General features: G+C 41.9%; 1 protein-coding gene across 3 annotated transcripts in view; it reads left to right on the top strand.

Moving 5' to 3' along the window:
• Positions 1 to 22,327, top strand: part of Cfap251 (cilia and flagella associated protein 251) — a 90,468-nt gene that overhangs the window by 28,104 nt on the left and 40,037 nt on the right. For all 3 annotated transcript variants that reach the window (XM_050146607.1, XM_050146606.1, XM_050146605.1), the window contains 6 exons: positions 1,222 to 1,272; positions 15,762 to 15,970; positions 19,809 to 20,003; positions 20,924 to 21,174; positions 21,377 to 21,528; positions 22,065 to 22,238. In XM_050146607.1, the coding sequence (XP_050002564.1) occupies positions 1,222 to 1,272; positions 15,762 to 15,970; positions 19,809 to 20,003; positions 20,924 to 21,174; positions 21,377 to 21,528; positions 22,065 to 22,238 (1,032 nt within the window). The remainder of the gene's footprint in view (positions 1 to 1,221; positions 1,273 to 15,761; positions 15,971 to 19,808; positions 20,004 to 20,923; positions 21,175 to 21,376; positions 21,529 to 22,064; positions 22,239 to 22,327) is intronic.

Genomic DNA, 22,327 nt, shown 5'->3' with positions numbered 1-22,327 from the left:
CCATTATAGATGGTTGTGAGCCACCATATGGTTGCTAGGAATTGAACTCAGGACCTTTGGAAGAACAGTCAGTGCTCTTAACCTCTGAGCCATCTCTCCAGCCCCCCGAAAGTAAATTTTTTAAAAGTAAAAATAGTTTATTTATTGTTTGACAATTTCATCCATGTAAACAATGCATCTTAGTCATATGCACCCCAAGTCCCTCTCCACCTGCCCTCGGGAATCCCCAATTCTTCCTTCACCTTCCCTTCAGGAACCCTCAACTTCTCCATCCATTCCCCCTAAGTACCACAACATGTGCCCCCCCCCCCCCGCGCCCATTTCATTTCATTTATTTATTTATTGAGATTAAAGAAACACACAAACAGCCGCAGCGGAATACAGATGGACTTTGACTCAGCTCCTTACAGACCTGCAAACAGGCGCTCAGACAAACAGTCTACCTAAGTAGTCACGGCAGCAGCGCTCTTACCAGTGACCAAAGTGCTCCCTGCACTCACCTCTGGTCCTGCACACCTCTAATCACAGCACTCGGGAGACAGGATCTCTGTGAGTTCAAGGCCCGCACCGTCTACAGAGTGAGTTCCAGGACAGCTAAGGCTACACAGAGAAACCTTGTCTCAAAAAAACAAACAGTCAAGTGAAAAAGAAGAAGCAACACAGTTTGGTTATCGAGTGTATGATTCTGTTTATATGGAACATTGGACTAGGTAAGTCCACAGAGACAGGGAGTAGGTTTATGGCTGCCAAAGCGGAGCAGAGCAGGCAGGAAGTGGTCACAGGTCTCCCTGGGCTGACAGGAATGTTTGCTAACCAGCATTATGAGTATCATACATGCCACTGACGTGGACACCTAGGGAAATGCACTTGCCTTAAAAAAACAGAAAGAAAGAAAACAAAGCAAAACCAAAGACTTGCTGAAAAGCTGCGTGTCAGTGATATTTACTGCTTTGGGTGTTTATTTTCATTTTAAAGCCTCATTGATGTAGAGCTCAGATTTGCACTAACCACGACACAGAGGCACAATCATGCTGGCTTTTAAGTAGATTTGTGTTTCTTTTCAAATGTTTTTAACTCCTCCCCAGGTGACAGGTTTTCTTCCCGTAGGCGCTGCAGCCCTCTGATCCCATTTGGGTGCATTCGCCCTGGGTTAGTTAGCACGTAGTGCCTGTCCTGGCAGCTTAGTCTTGAAATAGTAATGCCTTTTTCTGTGCCTTTCAGCATGAAGAGAAGGGTATACTTGCTCACAGTGCCCCGATTTTAACAGAGAAAGTGAGTATCCCTGTTGTGTTTTCATGTAGGACACTGTGAAGGGAAAATGGGATCGTGCTGACTTGGTGGGTGTGGGCTTGCCTGGATCCTTTGTCCGTAGTGAATCATCTTGTTAAAAATAATAGAAGCCTTGTAAAAATAAAACAAAATACTATGGGAAAAGATGCTGTTAGTGCGAGGAAATCCCGAGAGATGGGTAGATGTCGTAATGTGCATGTGTCTATTGACAGAGAATGAGAGCTAAGGATGACAGAGAGTGTGCCGAAGGGAGGAAATGAGATGGGTGAGCTGGAGGAGAGAGTTTCCCTGGGCTGCAAACAAACGAGATCTCCTCGGGAAGGTTACTCTGTGTCTGTCTGCAGGCTTTGTTCTTGTGCTCATGACTCCTGGCAGCCATGGCTCATAAAGTCCCTGGGAATAATGAGCTAGAAAGTAGTGGACCGCCAGGCAATGGTGGTGCACGCCTTTAATCCCAGCACTTGGGAGGCAGAGGCAGGCGGATCTCTGTGAGTTCGAGACCAGCCTGGTCTACAGAGCTAGTTCCAGGACAGGCTCCAAAGCCACAGAGAAACCCTGTCTCGAAAAAACAAAAAACAACAACAACAACAAAAAAGAAAGTAGTGGACCATTGCTGCTGAGGGAATATAGAAGTTGGTTTCTGTAAACTGGTGCCATGTCTCCAGTTGATGAGGGCATAACCATGTTCCGTGTAGGCTTCTGCTTTAAAGACACTTTTTAGATGTAACATGGAGGGTGTGATGCACTCGGAAGACAGAGGCAGGCAGATCTTTGTGTTCAAGACTAGCCTGATTATACAGAGTGAGTTTCAAGACATCCAGGACTGCACAGTGTCTCAGACAAAACTAAACAAACAAATCCCTGAGGGCTGAGGACGTAGCTCAGTTGGTAGAGTGCCTGTCCATCGTGCATCTAGGAGGAGGGGACCTCAATTGAGAAAAATGCCTCTATAAAATCCAGCTATGAGGCATTTTCTTAATTAGTAATTGATGGGGGAAGGTCCAGTCCATTGTGAGTGGAGCCATTCATGGGCTGCTGGTCCTGGGTTCTATAAGAAAGAAGATTGAGCAAGCCATGAGAAGCAAGCCAGTGAGCAGCACCCTCTATGGCCTCTGCTTCAGCTCCTGCCTCCAGGTTCCTGCCCTGTTTGAGTTCCTGTCCTGACCTCCTTCAATGATGTGCTACAGTATGGAAGTGTTAAGCCAAATAAACCCTCCCTCCCCGAGTTGCTCTGGTCAAAGTGTTCCATGACAGCAATAGAAGCCCTAACTAAGACACAAATCTAGCATCTTCTTGCAGAAGGTGATGGGCAGCAGATTTGCTGTGGTATGGGATAGATTTCTGAGTTTCCTTCCTTCCTTATTCCCTCCATAAATCCACTGCAGGCTTCATCACAGCTCATTTCTTTTTCTTTATGTATCTTTAAAGATTTCTGTAGCATGAATAATAAAAACTCAGAAACAGATATTGGGGTTCAAGCTGAAGATCAGAAAAGCAAAACAGCCAAGCCACTAGAGAAGCCTAGCCTTTGTCTCCTCCTGTCTTATAGTCCCCTCTAGTGCTGGGGTTAAAGGTGTGAGCTGCCACCCCCTGGATCTGTTTCTGCATTGATCTTGTATAGCCCAGAGTGGCCTTGAACTCACAGAGATCCATCTGCCTCTGTCTCCCAAATCCTGGGATTAAAGGTGTGTGACACCACTGCCTGGCCTCTAGTGGCTTAGTTTTACCTTCTGATCTTCAGGCAAACTTTACTTATTAAAATGTGAATAAAATATCACCATATTTCCCCTTTGTGTCTAAAATTTAAAAAGAGTAACTAATATAAGAAAAACTATATACAGTAAGTAAAATAACTATATACATTATATACAGGCAATAAATATATCAACAATCTCTAGTTCATTTGCATTTGACAAATTCAGAGAAAATACTCCATATCTATCCTGTCTTGGTGAGTCCAAAGTCTTGTACCTAATTTACTTTCTATCTTAACTTGATTTCTGCATCAGGTAAACAAGGAAAACTGTAACTCTCTAGTCTTCAATTCCTTCAGAGACCCACAAAGGAAATAATATTAACTGAGTAAGCAGGAAGTGCAAGCAAGTGACTTCCAAAAACTGTGAGAAATGACAGAAACAGCTGGCTACCTGGACAGTCACCCAGAGTTTCTCTGCAATGTTGAGGCATCCATCTTCAGCCTACAGGCCTAGAATATCTGATAGACTTTTCTATGAAACAGGGTTTTTGAAGGACTGTCCCACCTTGTCTGGTAAGGTTTGGCAGTCACTCTCTTCTGTGTCCTGCTTGTCCCATTAGGACAGCATACTGTCAGAAGTTGAGGCAAGGGCATTTTATTACTCCATGGCTTACTTTTGCCACAAAGAAAGCAAACTCCATATGAAATTTTTTTGCTGCTCATCATCTCTGAAGTAGATTGGTGCTGTCAGGAGCAGACGTGTCGTATTGTCATAAAGAAAGAAAAAAGAACCTATGTTATTAGAACATCTTAAATGCCATTTTCTGTAGATCTCTGAAGTGTTTGATGATGACCTGTCTGTTTAAAACATATCTCTGTTTGACCTTGAAAACATAACTAATGTGACTACAAGTTCAATTGTAAAGGTGACTAATTACTAACCTGCATTTCCTTATTATCCTAAACAGTTGGTACTAATAACTTTCAAGGACTAGAAATTTACATTATACTGTTAAATGAGTTGTATAGGTACAATGCCTTGAACAAGAGTAAAAATGTATGTACTGTTGGACTCTGGCGTCCAAACACCGAGAAGGAGTCGCCCCCAGAGACCATCTCACACACTACAGCCGATGCAAAAGCATGAGGATTTTATTAATTCTGTCGTGACAGGGTCCCACAGCATTCGGGAAGCTGAGGGACCTTGAATAACTGTTATAGTCTACTTTTAAAGGGGCCACAGAAGCAAGGGGGGTTGTTCTTTGACTATTCTGATTGGCTTATTTGAAAGGGCTATTACCAATAATTGACTGGAGAGCTGTTGCCAGATCAGATGAGGTAAGAGGTCATTTTGACCCCATTTCCCAGGGGACTGAACCAAAGCATACATATATGGGTAATTGTTCAGGAACTGAGTATGTGCGAGTGTAGCTGTTAGGTCTTTGGTTCCCAGGGGAGGAGGGGAAGCACTATGGCACAGAGGCTGAGAGGATTCAGAATTGTCAAAAATGGCTTCAGGATTGTCTTAAAGTCTTACAGCACAGTCTCAAATTTGTATCAATATACAAAATTTGTATACAACACACAAAAGTCCAATCTAGTGTAACATATTTAAAACTAGTAGTTGCTTTTTTAAAAGTAGATTCAATAATCTACCTTTTCATCTTATCATATCTTTATCCCCCCTTTTTTCTTCTCAAGAACCTTGACTCTAATTTTCTTTGTTTAGCCTTTTTCCTGACCATTACCAATAGCAGCTTGTAGCCAATCCCCTTAAACATTGACAAATCCATAGCCCACTGAACAACCAAAAACCATCTGCCCCACCTCTTGGGAATGTGGGCATCATATTCTTAAATTTACTTCCTTCTGTCTGGAGGTGACAGTGTCTTTGGGGATCCTGAAAAGAAAATTTGGGGTCAATTGTCAAGTCCTGGGAGAGGCAGCTGTATCATCTGTTGTCCAGTCTCTGCATCATGAGAAAGTACAGGGCTTGTCTCAAGTCCTGGCTGGAGTAGTCTGTTAGACTAAATCATCTCAGCTAGCCACCTCAAAATTGTTCTGAGCAGTTTGTAGTCCAAAAGTAAATCTTTAGGTGGTGTTTTGCAGTTTAGTGATGTTATCTTAGTCCTGGAGGAATTATTGTTGTAGGGCTCCATATGGAGCATTAGGCGTGCTCATGGTTCACTGCAGAAAACCGATAGAGACTCAAACTTGAAATCGTGTACATGAAGGTAGATGAAACCTTTATCTAGAATTAGTTAGTACTCTATATGATCACTAATATCATGACAAAAGTGTTTATATATATATATATACTTATGATAAATCTTATACCTTAAGAAAAGCTGTTAGTCAATATAAAACCAAAGATTTATGAGATTAGTGGCAATAAAGGAGTCCATAAATATTTGTTTTTCTTCTGTCCCATATCAAGTGGCTCTTCTGACTGAGGCAGAGATTTTGGATTTCACTTTAATGAACATGTTTGGGATTAGAGAAGGGGAGAGCCACACTCTAACTCCAAAGCCGGCTTTAATTTTTAATTAGAATAGGACCACAAAAAGGATTATTTGCATTACATGTCTGTAGAAAACAACAGAAACAAACATTTGGGAAGATTATGAAATTTTATCCTGATGGAAATGTGATATACCAATAGACCAATTACCTTTTTCTTGGGACACTTTTTCTGGATGATTTGTCCTTTTTCTTCAGATGTCTCATTTTGTCCAGTGATCTTCAGATTCCTTAGCTGGATACCTTTATTCTTCTCTAAAGGCAGAAACAAAACCCTTCCCCAGCCCTAATTTTGGGGAGATTTTCTTTTGGAAAGTTAAGATCAAATGAAAAACATTGTTAGTTTTATAGGTTAGTTCAGATTAAATGGCTATAGTTCTTAATGAACTGTCATCTTTTCTAATTAAAAGAAGTCTCTTGTTCAAATTTAATCTTTATCAATTTTGATAATATCCATAGCTTTTCTTCTCCTATGAAAACAAAAGCAAAACACCTTTCTTAACATAACACATGCCGTGGTTTCCATTCTGAGGTCAGTACATCTTTAAAGTATATCGGCTGATTTAATTCTGTAGTTTTTTTCTATTATCCAATGTCTCTTCCCAGCTGTTGTTCCTTTCTCATTAGCATTTAGAAAATTCAAAGTTAATAAAGCATTATGCGATCTATTTCTGGGGGTGCTGTGGGACAATGGTCTTGTACCCTTGTCACTTGTATTATTTTAATAAAACACTAATTGACCTGTAGCCAAGCAGGAAGTAGAGATGGGGTGGTGAGAACAGGGGAATTCTGGGAAGAGGAAAGACTCAGTCTGCAGTCGTCACCTAGACACAGAGAAAGCAAGATGAGAATGCCTTGCTGATAAAAAGGTATTAAGCAATGTGGCTAACACAGACAAGAATTATGGACTAATTTAAGATGTAAGAATTAGTTAAGAAAGCCTGAGCTACTAGGCCAACCAGTTTATAATAAATGTAGACCTCTGTTTCTTTAGGAATGAATGGCTGTGGGACTCAGTCAACATGGGGTTATTTATCATACCTTTCTGTTTATTTAACATATCCTTTAGAATTTTATTTGATCTTTCTATAACTGCCTGCCCTGTATGATTGTGTATAATATGCTTTATATTATAATAAGCAAAAAACTGTTTTATTTTCTTAGAGACATATGCTTCTGGAGCATTATCTGTCTTTATTTGTACAGGTATACTTATGATGATCATAACTTCTAGCAAATATATGATTACCAAATCAGCCTTTTTCGAACTCAGAGCAGTTGTCCATTGAAAACCTGGATAGGTATCAATAGACGTACATATTTTAGTTTTCCCAATTCTACAAAATGGAACACATCCATCTGCCAGATTTCATCCCTTTAAGTACCCTTTGGGTTACTTCCTGCAGGTAGTACTGTTTAGTTGTATAAAGAACAAGTAGGACATTTCCTTATCATTTCTTTGGTTTATTGCTGCATGATGGAAAAAAGTCTTTTTTTTTAAATCTTCACTATTGATATGATGTTTTCTTACGAAATTCTGAGGCCTTCAGCACACTTCTAACCAATAATTGATTTCTGCATTAACTTGTGCTAGAGGACCTGGCAGACATGTATGGTATATGGGATAATTCCTATTCCTGATTGTATCTTGTAACTGAATAAATAGTGAAGTCAATTCTGTATCATCTGGTATAAATCTGGTCATTTCAATATGCAAAACAACTCTTTCTGCATATTGTGAATTGGTAACTATGTTGAGTGGCTCTTTAAAATCCTTTAGTGAAGATGGACACCAAAAAGAAATCCCACACTAGAGCTCAGAATTAAATATAATAAAGGGTTATTTATTTAGGGGTAGACTCACAGATCACACTCCTCTGCTCAAATGCGGAACAACAACTGAATCCTGCAGCTGGAAGAGAGAGGGAGCGTGTGCTTTACATCAGCATAAATAGTATAAGAGGCCACACCCAAGTAGGTGGGTAACTTACAGGCTGAAGGATTTTCTACAGCACCTCTCCCTTTTGTTTAAATACAAAATTTCTATGCCTAATACAAAATTATATACAATAAGAACAAATACCAAGTATAAAAATTAGAATTACAACCAGCATAAACAATATCAAGTAAGAAACGTGTGATAAAGGAGTCTAAGTGTTGTATTATAAATAACTTGGTCGAGTTATGAGAGGAAAGTAACTGTGACTATCTAGTCTTCAACCCCATTGAAGATCTGAGAAGGGAAATAATATTGCTTGAGTAATCAGCAAGTGCAATCAAGTAACTTCAAAAATATGCAACAAATGACAGAGACAACTGGCTATCTGGGAAATCACCCAAAGTCTCATTTGCAACATTGGAGCGACCAACTTTGGCTAAGGCCTAGAGTAACTGACAGACCATTTTCAGAGGCGGGAAAAATTTCAAAACCGTCTTACCCTGTCTTAGCAAGATTTGACTGTCTTTTTTGTATCCTGCTTGTCCCGTCCAGACAGCATACATTTTGTTAGTGGTTGATGCATGGGCAGTTCCTTGCCCAAAGGCCACTTTTGACAAGAAAAAAACAAGCTCCAAGTAGAGTGTCTTCAGTGCTCAACATTCTCTCAGGAATAGATCAGTGCTACCAGGAACAATTGTGTCTCACATCAACAGAACCCTAAGTTATTTAGATGCCACATACTACAGCTCTTTGAAGTGGTTGAAGATTGCCTATCTATGCAGAATACAGTCTCTATGTGTTTAAAGAACCTGATTTATATGCACTCTTAGCTTTGGTCTTTGATCATTTATAGAAGTCTGTCAGAATATACGTTTCCTACTTCCTATTGGAATTTTTGATTCATCCTCCATGTTTGTTCTATCATCCAGAACAGTATGGTTTTTTACAGAAGGATCTGGATTTTTTAATTTTCCAGGTGAGACATGTCCTCCATAGTGACTGGAAATGACTGCACCACTTTTGACTTAGGAGCCTGTGAGAGGTCCCCCAGGGAGTTTCTTGATGGTATTGGGTTGCCTTGTCTGTCTTTTGTTGATCTGCATTCATTGGTCCAATGTCAACCTTTGCCACACTTTCTACATAATCCAGAAGGTGGATACCTTTTATTTTTGCCATTCCTAGCGGAGACATTATTTCTAGGAATTCCTTGTCTACAATTCCCTCTCAGATGTCCTATTCTATCACAATTAAAATATTTGGCATTTTGATGTTTCCTCATGCCTTTGAAAAATGCTTCTCCTACCCGAGATTCAGTATTATAGTCAAATATCTCAATATTCATTGTATGCAGGATCCATTCATTCATTGGTGCTGAGCTCACCTTTAAAGGCCCAAGTATCTTTTTGTATTCTAAGTTGGCATTTTCAAAAGCCAGAGATTCAATAAGTACTCATCTAGAATCTGGGTCTGTTACTCCTATTTGTACAGCCTTATTTAATCTTGTAAAAATCACTAAAGGGTGTTCTCTGGCCCTCTTAACCCTGGTATATGATTCAATTCGTTTTCCTGGTCACAAATCCTGTCCCAAGCATTTAAGGCTGCTTTGTGGCATAGGAACAAGATTTGTTCATTGAAAAGAGCTTGAGTCTGTGGGTCAGCATAAGTGCCCTCACCAAGAATTTGATTTTGGGAAGTCTCAAGTCCTTTTGCTTTCCCCCATTGTTCTAAAATTTTTGCCTCTTCTCACAAATAACCTTTCCACAGCAGTTGGGGCCCATCTTCCAGGACTGCTGAAACTAATTGAAGCCAGTTGTGTGGGGTAGCCTTATTGCTAGACCCCAATGTCTTTACCATCTCCCTAACAAATGTGGAATGCAAGCTGTAAGTTACAATTTCTTGCTTAATTTCTTTTAAATCATTCATTCCTAAAGGTATCCATCAACCTTCTTTGGATCCTTTTGGACATTTAGAACTTGATCCTTTGTCAGAGTAGATTACAGAATAGGAAGCTAAAACCCTGGGTAAGTCATCTCTGACAGCTACTGGCAATGTTAAATTTTGTCCTTGTACCTTCTTTCCCCACTCATCAGCTCCAATAATTTCCTCAATCATTTTAAATCTTTTTACTCCTGTCTTTTGTAAAGCCTGAGTCTCCTGGCCTGTGTATATTTCTAGTGATTTCATTGAGGCACCTAGCCTCTGGTCCTCATTCTGTACTTGTTATTCTAAGGTCTGAAGTTTTTCCTTTAAAGATAACATCTCATTCTTAGACATTATTTGGATTGTGTGAAGATTGCCTTCCTGGAGAGATACTCTATCTGCTAACCTATCATAACTTTTTAACAGATTTTGATTTTCATGTTCAACAATATGAATTCTTTCAGATAATTTCTCAGTACTCATTGACATGGATTGAATTTTGTTTGTCAAATTAATGTTATCCTTTTCAATAGTATTAATTTTTCAGGTAACTTTTGATTTCTAATGGTATTAATCCTGTCAGCTAGCTGTTCCTTTTTAGTCTGTAAAAGTGACTCATTCTTAGCTCTGTTATCAAACCATTTTGTAAAGGATATAATATCATTGTCAGAAGTTTCTGTCTTACCTGGTCCCACAGCTGTTCAATCCCAAAGAAATACATTAATTATAAAGTGGTTGGCCTATTAGCTCGGGCTTCTTATTAACTCTTATATCTTACATCTTAACCCATAATTCTTGTCTATGTTAGCCACATAGCTTGGTACCTTTATCAGCAAGGCAGTCTCATCTTGCTTTCTCTGCATCTGGGTCACAACTGCAGACTGAGTCTTTGCTCTTCCCAGAATTCTCCTGTTCTTGTTCCCCTCCCTCTACTTCCTGCCTGGTCATCCAGCCTATACTTCCTGCCTGGCTACTGGCCAATCAACTTTTTATTAATAATAATACAAGTAACAGGATAAAAGATCATTGTCCTAAAGCATAATATGCAGAAATAAACTGAGTCCCAATATCCAATAAATGGGTGTATCACAATAGCCATATAAGCCTTGCAGTACAATCCACAGTATCAGCAAAAAGATTATTAAAAAAAATTTTGCATGCAAATGTTTTCTGCCATTATATAACTTTCAAGTTTATTGATTTATTAATTATTCAAATAGTTACCAGTGTTATGAGATCCAGTGTAATAGGTGTTTTAGGTGTAATAATCTTTACCGGAATTGCAGTTGCAGAGTGGCCACCAGAGGTACAACCGGTGGCAGCATGAATAGTCCTGTGCAGCTTTGGCCTTCTGCCTTGGTGCTGGTCAAATACTGACAAATATGCTTTGCTTGACAAGCCAAAAGCAAGCAAATCAACTCCATACACAGAGCAAGGAGCCCAGAACTCACACACAGGGAGCACACACAGGGAGCGCACACAGGGAGCACACACAGGGAGCGCACACAGGGAGCACACACAGGGAGCGCACACAGGGAGCACACACAGGGAGCGCATGTTGCTGCCCAGCAGCGAATGCAGCAGTGGTGGGGAGAAGTGTGCATGGGCTTGGGAAATTTCCAAGTCACTACGCACTTAGCTCTGCTGTGGCTGGGGTTTTACAGAAAGAAAAACAGAACATTTAGTAGGTGAAAGCAAGCCAGGCAGGCAGGGATGGGAGACTTTCCGGGCCGTGGACCAGTCCTCCTGGTATTTGTGGAGTTGGGATGCACCCTGTTGGGTGTCAGATGAAGATGGATGCTAAAAAGAAATCCCACACTAGCTCAGAATTAAGTATAATAAAGTGTTATTTGCTTAGGGGTAGACTCACAGATCACAGACCTCTGCTCGACTAGGGAATAGCAACTGAATCCTGCAGCTGGAAGAGAGAGGGAGCGTGTGCTTTACATCAGCATAAATAGTATAAGAGGCCACACCCAAGTAGGTGGGTAACTTACAGGCTGAAGGATTTTCTACAGCACGTTAGTACCATGAGAATAACATATAATTCTGATTTTTGAACAGAATCATAAGGGTTTTGATCTGCTTAAATTTTCTGATTTGTAATCTGCCTTTCCTGATTTATTTGTAACAGTATAGAATGTTGGGATTCCAATTGTTACTGTGTCCTGTACAATGTGAGGAAGTTAATTCTGATTATACATTGAACTCTTTTGCTTTTGGGATAGTTGTTGTTAATTTCTTCCAAAAAATTACTACAAGCTCTTTGCCAGGGTTCACTTTCTTACCATAATTTCATCATTATTAAAAGGTAGTATAATTTCTGTTGGGTCTATTTCTGCTAATTGATAAAGTCTCGATTTTCCTTTTAGAATTAACTCAGAGACCTTTTCCACATAAGTTTTGAATTTTTTACTTGGTTTATGTGGAAAAAATTTCAACCTAAGATAATATATTGATTCTACATTAAAATTCCCGTAGGGAAATGTTTGGAGGATAATATCACCAGAATGCTGTTAAGATTCAAATCCATACGCTCCACATGTGCCTTTTGTAATTTCTCTTCAAAATCAATACTCTCTCAGCTTCAGTTGAAAATTCCCTGGGACTATTTAAGCCCTTGTCCCCATCTAAGGTTTTGTTTAAATTAATCAGGTCATCAGGACCTATCCCTATAGTGGGCTGTAGACTGAAAATCTCTCTTAGCAATCTTTGAAAGTCATTAAGAGTCTTCAAATAATCTCTTCTAATTTGTACTTTTGGGGACCTAATTTTTTGTAAACCTATTTTATAGCCTAAATAATTAATAGAATCTCCTCTTTGTACTTTTTCGGGAACAATTTGTAATCTTCCAAAAGGCAAAATTTTCTTTACTTCTTCAAACATTCTTTCTAAAGTCTCTACACTTGAATCAGATAGCAAAATGCTACCCATGTAATAGTAGTGCCCTGTTTTTGTATAACCTGGAATGGTCAGTGACTATTCTTTATAATATCTTATAATATTTTTCTCAGAAATATATGTTAATTTATGATTTGTTTCTAAGATTGGGGAAATGTTAATCTGAGTATTCCATTGCTGTAACAAGTTATGTCCCCATAAATTCTTTGCTATATTAGCTACATGTGGTTTTTTTTTAATTTATTTATTATGTATATAGTGTTCTTGGCACCAGATCTAATTATAGATGGGTGTGAGCCATCATGTGGTTGCTGGGAATTGAACTCAGGACCTTCAGAACAGCAGTCAGTTCTTTTAACCTCTGAGCCATCTCTCCAGCCCATAGCTACATATGGTTTTAATATTCCTCTCTGACCCTCTGGCCCTATACATTCAACCTATCTCAAGCTCTGCTTTACCTGAGATAAAGTTCTGATCCCTAAAGACTGAACATTTGCATCCTGAAGAGGCCAATTTGTGTGCCAAAATTCTGATGAAATTATTGTTACATCCACACCTGTGTCTACCAGAACTTCAGTGACAATGTCATTTATTTGTATTTTTAATTTTGGTCTTTGTTCATTTATAAATGTCTGCCAAAATACTTGTTTTACGGTTTCTTCTGAATTTTTTGCTCTCTCTTCTATAGCTGTTCTATTATCCAGAGTAGTATGGTTGCGCACAATATGCATTAGGTTCATTGCTTGCTCTTGGAAGGAGTTTCCTCTATGATGGCAGGAAATGACTGAACCAGATTTGGCATAGGGACCTGCAGGAGGTCCCACGTGGAGTTTCCTGAGGCAAAGGATTACCATGACTATTCCTCACTGACCTACATTCATTAGTCCAGTTCCTGCCTTTGTCACACTTTCCACATAATCCAGAAGGGAAAAGCATTTTGAATCGATTATTTTTTGAAAAAAAAATTATTTCTAGGTATGCCCTGTCTAAAATACCTTTTAGAATGCCACAGTTATAAAATGACCTCTCCTATCCATGCCTCAGCATGTTCACGAGATTCAATATTAATTGTATCTCGGATCAATTCCTCCAGAGGTGCTGACCGTGCCTTTAACGGCCTAACTTTCCTCTTGCATAGAGAACTGACATTTTCAACAGCCGGAGATTCAATTATTATTTGTCTAACTTCTGAATTTGGTATCATTCTATTTACTGCTGAAGTCGATCTTTGTAAGAAATCTGCAAAGGCTTCCTTTGGGCCCTGTATATTTTTAGTAAATGACTCAATTTTCTTTACTATTTCTCCAATTCTGTCCCAAGCATTCTAAGCTGCTGTGTGGCATAAACCCAGGGTGTGGTCATCACATACAACCTGCCTTTCTATAGTAACAATCTCCTTCTCCAAGAATTTGATCTTGGGAGATTTTCCTACTTCTAGTTTTACTCCATTGTTCAATAATCTTAGCCTCTTCTCTGAACCAGGTACTCCATTATAATTGTGGACCAGACTCTAAAACACCTTTAACGAATTCTATCCAATTGTTAGGTATAATTCTATTACAAACTGACCAGAAGTTTAACATTAGCTTCACAAAAAAAGTGAATGCACGCCATATTGCTTCCTTGAATCTCCTTAAATCTAACATTGGCACAGGAGTCCATGCAGCTGTAACAAAGCCTCTGCCATTTGGCAATTCTTGTAAGGTTACTAGATATATTAAAGTTGGTTGTCTAAAAGCCTCAGGCTGTTCCTCTCTATTTTTATAATGACGTGCTGTAACTGGCTCTCCATTAAATTCCTCTGTCTGGATTTAAATATCTCTGTGACTTGGATCTGTTTTTCTAAGGCCTGTATCTTAGCACTCAAATTAACCAACTTTTTTTAGTGATAAGGCAAAAATGATAAAGGTGATAATGTTTACAATTGACATTACATAAATCCCATCTATTAGATATTCTCTCATCTGATTGTTCTATTTTCAAACTGTCTAGCATATTTTATCATTTTATCCCTCTCCGTTGTAATGGTTTTTCCCATTTTTTAATGTGGGGAAAACTCTCTCTTCTTAACTAATTCCTCCCTTTAAGAATTCCCAATTGTTTTACGAAATCTCCTGACAATGATGATGAAGATGTGAGGCTGATCGCTGCTGCATAGAACAGTAAAAGCCTGACCGGATTTCATGGCAGCTACCTAGTTTGGCAGCAGCCCAAGAAGGGGGTGTTCAGGGAGAGCCCACAATGCACGGTGGGGAAAGAGAGCTGGCTGTCAGAAAAATACACAGGGGTCTGTCTGGAAAAAGCACATGTGTTGGGGGGCTGCTTGAAAGCCAGAACAGAAGAATCCCAAACTCACTCAGAGGCTTAGGGACAAAAGAAAAGAAAGCCTAGCCGGGTGGGGCTGGAGTCCCACATGCAGCCCCGGCCTGTGCTGATGGCTTTTTCGTGAATTTGCACCCCAAACATTGGGCACTAATATAGCACAAGTAATAGAAACCCAGAGTCAGATACTGGGGTTCAAGCTGAAGATCAGAAAAGCAAAACAGCCAAGCCACTATAAAGAAGTCTTACCTCTGCCAAGGCGAGGCGACTGCAGCCTGAGCCTTTGTCTCTTCCTGTCCTTCCCTCTAGTGCTGGGATTGAACTCACAGAGGTCGGCCTGCCTCTGTCTCTCAAATCCTGGGATTAAAGGCGTGTGACGCCACTGCCTGGCCTCTAGTGGCTTAGTTTTATTTACCCTCCGATCCTCAGGAAAGCTTTATGTATTAAAACATAAATAAAATATCACTATAGATTTTATTTTAAAATTAAGCATGTGCATGTGTGGAGGGTGGTGGTAATGTGCCTGGGAGTGTTGGCACTTTTGGAATCCAAGGTATCAGTTTCCCCAGAGGTGGACTCACAGGAGGCTGTGAGCTGTCCAGCATGGGTGTTGGGAACTGAACTCAGGTCCTCTGGAAGAGCAGTAAATGCTCTTACCCTCTGAGCCATCTCTCCAGCCCTCCTTCCATATTTTCTCTCTGAAACATTGTATAAGAAAGGCAGGGCTAAATGCCTTGTTTATCTCACAAAGCATACATTGAATAGGTGGTCTTACCAAAGTATTCTTATGCTAAGGGCCAGAAGAGTTTCTTCTGCTGAGACAATACCTTGCAGTCAAAGGACATCCGGTATAATTACTTTGTATTTTTCACCCAGAGCATGCTTCTGTTCAGGAGAGACTGTGTGTTTAACAGCCTCCAGGAGAGAAGCTGGGCAGGTAGCAACAGCAATCAGCCATTCTTGGGTCACGTTTCTCCGTGTGTGTGAGCACAGCCCATAACCTTCAGCGAACCTGCAGAGGGTCCGGAGCTAGTTACCCATGGGTTCAGTCATTTCTTTTTCGTCTCACTGTATTTTCATCCTAACGTTATAAAATGCCGCACTGATACATGTAACTCATAACCTGCAATTTATAACCCATACTGTAACTTACAACCTGTCTTTGAAACACAGACGTTCAACAAACTCGTGGGAAAATTCAGCCAGTCTGTCTTTCACTTGAAGTTAGCACAAATACTTTCGGCCACGAAGGAAGGGAAGCTTGTTGTCTGGGATATCCACTACCCCCCAAAGTCCTTCGTGTCGGCCTTTCCCTTCATTAAGCCTCGCAAACTGGTGCATTTACAGAAGGAAGGCATCACCGTCCTCACCACAGTCGACAAGTAAGGAGCCAATTGGAGGAGATCCTGGTGTGATCCCGCATGTATTGTAGACCCTCTGGTTTATGTACACATGTATTTGTAATTAAAATATAGCTACATCATCTTCCCACTCGCCCCTCCTATGGACCCCCTTGCCCTTTTCCCAATTCATGAACTGTTTTCTAAAATTGTTGCCACATATTAAATATATAAAATATACAACACACACACACATATATTCCTAAGTAATTAGCTGTAGCTTACACATCCTTACAATGTTGCTTGTATGCATATGATTTCAGGGTTGAACACTTGGGATTAGACAGCCAGTTGAGGGCTTCTTCCCTGGGGGAAGACTATTCTCCCAGCTCTCTCCTTAGTGTCCGAGTTCTCTGTTAGACCTTTTTTGTATATATTGTCATAGATACACACTGCTTCTGGGAAGAGTTGTAGCTACCTAGAGTATCAGTTGTCTCTCAGCAGGAGAAATGAGCACTTGAGGTTCAGCATAGGAATGGGTTCCTTTTTGTTTTGTTTTTGAGACAGGGTTTCTCTGTGTACAGCCCTGGCTGTCCTAGAACTCACTCTGTAGACCAGGCTGGTCTCAAGCTCATAGAGATCCACCTGCCTTTACCTCCAGAGTGCTGGGATTGAAGGCAAATGCCACCACCATCCCCAGGAATAGGTTCTTGCTTGCTACACGCACTAACAGGATTTTATTTTATTATGTTTTTTTTTCTTACTATTTTTTTTATAGGGTTTCATTGAGTAACCCTGGCTAGCTTGGAATCCACTGTGTAGACTATGCTGTCCTGGAACTCACAAGGTCTGCTTTCTTTTGCCTCTTCCCCTGAAGAGCCAGAACTAAAGGCATGCACCACCATGCCTGGCCCCTAACGAGAGAGACGTTTAAAAATCTTCTGTATTAGTGACACGAGAAGGGACTGCTTTTCTTCTGTGCTAATGAGGCCTGTTTCAGAGCCCCAGATTTCATGCTTTAAATGCGAGAAAATACCTCAAGGGTCTCGAGAGGGGCTCAGCCATTAAGAGCACTTGCTGCTCTTGCTGGAGGCCTGAGTTTGGTTCTCCATGGGACCCAACACCCTGTCGGTCTGAGTGCAGTCCCTGGAACCCCTAGCGGGGGAGGTGAGAAGTTGTCCTTGGTCTGCACGCTTGTGGCCCTTCGCTCAGCCCCCAGTCGTTTCATGAGGATTGCATGTCCGCTCCTTAGCACACCGGGAGCCCTAGGTAAAAAGCAGCTATCTTTAGTGTGTTAGAGAAGTTCCCGGAAGTGTGAGAAAATGTCTTTAGGACAAGAACCTGCCCTGTGGCTGGAGTCACTGTACAGTCCGTCTTCACTGTGCCCATTAACTCTTGTCTGCAACACTCAGTGCAGGGCGCTGGGCAGTCCTGGTGTGCTGGGGAGCCTTTACAAAAGGAATGCGAGCTGGGGTTAGAGCCTTTGAGAACCAGGCCTGGGTTCCCCTCTCCCTTATTAAGGAACACTAGCCAAGGGGAGAAGGGCCCTACAAACACGGGGTGAGTTTTGCCGCTTCTGCCCAGCAGAGGGCAGTCGAAGCAATCCTTGCCAATTACTCTGACCACCTTGGCCTGGCTTATTAATCAGAAATCTCATTTAATCATTCTGCATAACATCTGAGAAGAATCTCTCCCCCCACATGCCCGTGATTAGATTGTTTTTTAAAGGTCTTAGAAAATAAAAGATCTCTCTTGGGATGGATCGGAGGACTAGAAATAAAAGCCATCCCCCCCCCCCCCCCCCCCCCCAGCACTGCCTTTGCTTGTGGTGACCAGGTGGCGGCTTCATGGTTCTAACGCATCCCACTGCCTAGCCTGGGCCTGTATGATGGTTGGAGGGGACCTATTTGATTGTTCTCCATTGTCATCTGTGGTCAGCTGGCAGTGACTGTAAGTCACTGTCTCCACTGTGGTAAGGGGCTGATCTTGGAGCCAGAGAGTGTTTGAGAGGACATGCCATTTTCTTTAGGCACACCAGGCTCCTATGTACTCTAACCATGGAGCCCAGCTAGGTGCAAGTGTGTTGCAGGGGGCTGCTTGTTCGTCCCAGCCGCCCAGAACTGAAATAATCACACAGAAACTGTATTATTTAAATCACTGCTTGAACCATTAGCTTTAGCTTCCTATTGGCTAACTCTTACATATTAATTTAACCCATCTCCATTCATCTGTGCATCGCCACGAGGTCGTGGTCTACCAGCAAAGTTTCAGCAAGTCTGTCTCTGGTGGAGGCTCCATGGCTTCTCTCTGACTCTGCCTCCTTTTTCCCAGCATTCCATTTCGTTTTCCCCGCCTAGCTCTGCTATAGACCCAAAGCAGTTCCTTTATTAACCAATGATATTCACAGCATCCAGAGGGGAATCCCACATCACCTCCCTTTTTCTGTTTAAATGAAAAGGAAGATTTTAACTTTAACATAGTACAATTACATATAACAAAATGGGTATCAAGCAAGAATTATAGTTACAATATTTATATTATGTTCATCTTCAGCCTACAGGCCCATAGTATCGGGCAGACTTTTTCATGAAACAGAAAATTTCAAAGACAGTTCTCTCTATATTGGCAGTTTGTCAGTCACTTTCTTCTGTGTCCTGCAGAATATCTAGCAGACTCTTTCATGAAGTAGGCACCCTGAAGGATTATCTGACCTTTAGACAAGTTTAGCAGTCATTTCTCTGTGGGTCCTGCATGCCCAGATCACCAAGCAGTTTAGGCAAGAGTAGTTTCTTGCCCAAATGGCCAGCAAACTCCATAAGGAGCCTCTTCAGTGCCCATCTTTTGCTTGAAGTAATTGGTGCTGCCAGGAGCAGATGTGTCTCATTGTCATGAAAAGTCCTAAGTTATTAAAACATTTTAAATGCCATATTTTGTAGTCTTTGAAAGGTATGAAGAATACCTAGCTATTTGAAATACATCTCTACATCTAGAAAATTTAACTAACATGACTACAAGCTTGACTATTATATATGATTATTTATTAACCTCTCTTAATTATACATTGTTGTCTGAGGTTTCTATCCTGCCTGGTTCCCACAGTTGTTAAGTCCCAAAGAATCACACAGAGGTCTACATCAGTTATAAACTGATTGGCCCATTAGTTCAGGCTTCTTATTTACTAACTCTTATAACTTACATTAGCCGATAATTCTTGTCTGAGTTAGCCACGTAGCTTGTTACCTTTTTTGGTGAGGCAGTCACATCTTGCTTCCTCTGAGGCTGGGTCACGACTGCAGACTGCATTCCCTCTTCCCAGCATTCTTGTTGCCCCGCTTCTACTTCCTGCCTGGTCGCCCCACCTATACTTCCTGCCTGGCTACTGGCCAATCCGCGTTTATTTAAAATGCAAATGGCAGGGTCCAGACCGTTGTTCCACAGCACTACATTACATTTTTAACTGAGCTGCACAAACACAATTCCTTAATCAAGAGCAGAAATATACACACCCAGTATAACAAAATTGACCTTAAATTTGTATCCATAAAGCAAGATCCACACCAATGCAAATCTCTATAGCATATCCCCTTTAAATGTAAACAAGCATTCATAGACAGCATTTGGGACTATGGGAGTTTATCCAAGATTCAGATTAATAGAACCTGCTGTGCAGAGTATCCACTGTGTCTGGCAACCCTAAGCTTTGAGCAGGTGTCTTCTCTTTAGCCTTGGAGATGTAGCTATAAAGTGGGGTGACAGGAAAAGAAACCTCACTGGCCACTGTCGAGTGGATCATGGCCACACCCGGGGGCTAGAGCCTTACACAATCAAATGTTCAGTAGAGGGCTCTTGCCATCAGTGCTGTTGTTCTCCTCTATTCCAGCTACATTGTCACAGGTGATGTTAAGGGGAGCATTAAGTTCTACGATCACACCCTGTCTGTTGTCAACTGGTACAGTAACTTCAAACTAGGTGCCATAAGGACGCTGTCCTTTTCCAAGAACCCAGCCAGTCCACCTACAGAGAAATCGAGCCTCCCCACAGACTGCACGTTAAAAGGTGACCTTTTCGTCGTCAGGTGAGTTGATAATGAGTCTGGTCATGGCCAAAAATGACTGATGTCCCCTTTCAGTTTGTGTGCAGTGCCGTGGCTGTTCCTCTTGTTCCTAGGACACAGAATTGAGCGAGTTCGCCTTACTAGTTTTACAGCTGTCTCTCCTTGGTTCATTGCGATCAGATCAGCGTTGGATTCTTTTGTTTTGGTTTTCCAAGACAGGGTTTCACTGTGTACCCCGGACTAGCCTGGGATGCACTCTGTAGACCAGGCTGGCCTGGAGCATAGAGATCTGTTTCCTCTGCCTCCGGAGTGCTGGAATCAAAGGTGAACACCACCACTAGGCTTGACTTTGTTTTGTTTTCCAGACAGGGTTTCTCTGTGTTGCCCTGGAGATTATTTTTTTAATTAGTTAAAGACTTTACCATGTAGAAGCCAGAAGCTGGATGGCCCTTATCCCTGACTTCTCATCTCTGTTGTGCCCGGAGTCTTTGGCCATGGGGTAGCCTCATTTCTTGGAGCTGAGCTTGTCCTAGCCACTGAGGTTAAAGGCATTGGGTAATTAATAGCCATAACATTTCAAGACTGAATTATCCATGAGTCTGCTTAATTGCCCTTGCAGTCTTTACAGGCACATCTGTATGTGTGCACCCAACTCCATATTTGCATACACAAATGAATATTTGCATGTGTAGATTAGCTAATTGTACAACTGACTGTCCATCTGCATACTTAATGACTCAATTTACATGTGGGAAAGTGGGCTTTTTTCACTTGCAAATGGAGGCTGTTGGATGTTGGTGGTATATTTTTGGAGATGTTGGGTTAATTATGTCACCAAATTATAGACGACAAAGGCGGCTCGTGTGCCGTTAGAAGCAGAATGGTTGGCGTGGCCTGTCCCTGCAAACGCTGATCCTGTCGGGTCTCTCCTTGGCAAACAGGAATTTTATTATCGGAACATTTGATGCTACCGTGTACCACATGACGGCAGATGGCACCAAACTCGAGAAGCTCTTTGTGGAGCCCAGGGATGCCGTTTATGCCATCTCCTGCCACCCGTACCAACCCCTCATTGCGGTCGGGAGTGTCTGTGGGATGATCAAGGTGTGGGACTATGAGAAGAAGGTGTATCTGTTCAGCAGGACCTTCGAGAAGGGCCTTGGAGTCCAGAGTCTGAGCTACAACCCCGAAGGTACCCACAGGGGCTGTGCCCTGGTCTGTCACCAGCCAGTTGTCCCTCTCCCCAGTCTAGCGCCCTTCCCAAGGTGTTTCTTTTCCCATTTTTCTTGTGGCGGATTTTCCTCTTGCTTATTGCTGTCGAGAAAAGCTTGCGCGGACTCTCTTGGGATGAAGGAAGTTCTTTTCCGTCATCGTTCTTGGGCTTGTCTTTTCAGGAGCCCTGCTTGGAGCTGGATTCACCGAGGGGACAGTTTATATTCTTGACGCAATGTCTTTAGAGAATGAAAGTCCAGAGCCCTTCAAATATTCCAGAACCAGCATCTCGCACGTCAGCTTCTCGCACGATTCCAATTACATGGCTACTGCTGTGAGTTCTTCCCTCCGCTCAGGGCTCTTTACGAACAAAGGGGCGAGGAGCTTGAGGAAAGTGGGGCTTACATCCCAGTCAAGCTGTGATATAAAGAGAAGGGAAAAGGTTGGTGAGGTAGAAGGACTTCTCAAGCAGACAGGAGCAAGGCCTCAGAACTTTCAGACTTGGATTCTGCAGCCCCAGGGACTGGCTGTCCTGTTTCTGGGACCTGCCGGCTGCTCTCTGCCGCTCTGGCCTGTATCAGATCTTTTTTATTTTCTGTAGCTAGGCAAAGGGTAGGGAGGACAAAGGCAGAAAGAGTCAGGCTCTTGGCTTTCCCTGAGGAACGGTGTAAGAACATGGACAGAGGAGTGGGGTTGGTGCCACACTGTACTCCCTCCCCCTTCCCACCAGGAACCTCAGTCACCTGGGCTGCTCTTCCTAACTTGTTCTGCTGTGCTGAGATTTATTTGGATAAGACAGTCTGAAGGCCAACAAGTCTGAAAACCACGATGATGATCCTTAGTTCCAAAACTCAAATTTTGCCCCTTTAGGATGTCAGTTTCACCGTGGCTGTGTATATGGTGGTGGTCAAAAGCGGACAAAGGGTCTGGGAGTACCTGGCGAGACTCCGTTCCCATCATAACAGCATCCGAAGCCTCCTGTTCGGGGTTCATCTGGACAGCAATGAGCCCAGGCTGCTGAGCCTCGGGAAAGACAGGTTCCTGGTGAGATGTTTGTTTCGGTTTGCTGATCCCCAGGGCCATGAGTCTCCCCCCACCCCACCTCCCACCCCATCCTGCCTGTTCCATCCTTA

The sequence above is a fragment of the Alexandromys fortis genome, unplaced genomic scaffold, assembly GCF_014885135.2.
Source record: "Alexandromys fortis isolate MF-2015 unplaced genomic scaffold, M_Fortis_MF-2015_v1.1 scaffold_56, whole genome shotgun sequence".
NCBI lineage: Eukaryota > Metazoa > Chordata > Mammalia > Rodentia > Cricetidae > Alexandromys > Alexandromys fortis.
The sequence above is the reverse complement of the archived record's forward strand: the minus strand, read 5'-3'. Positions and strand labels throughout refer to the sequence as shown.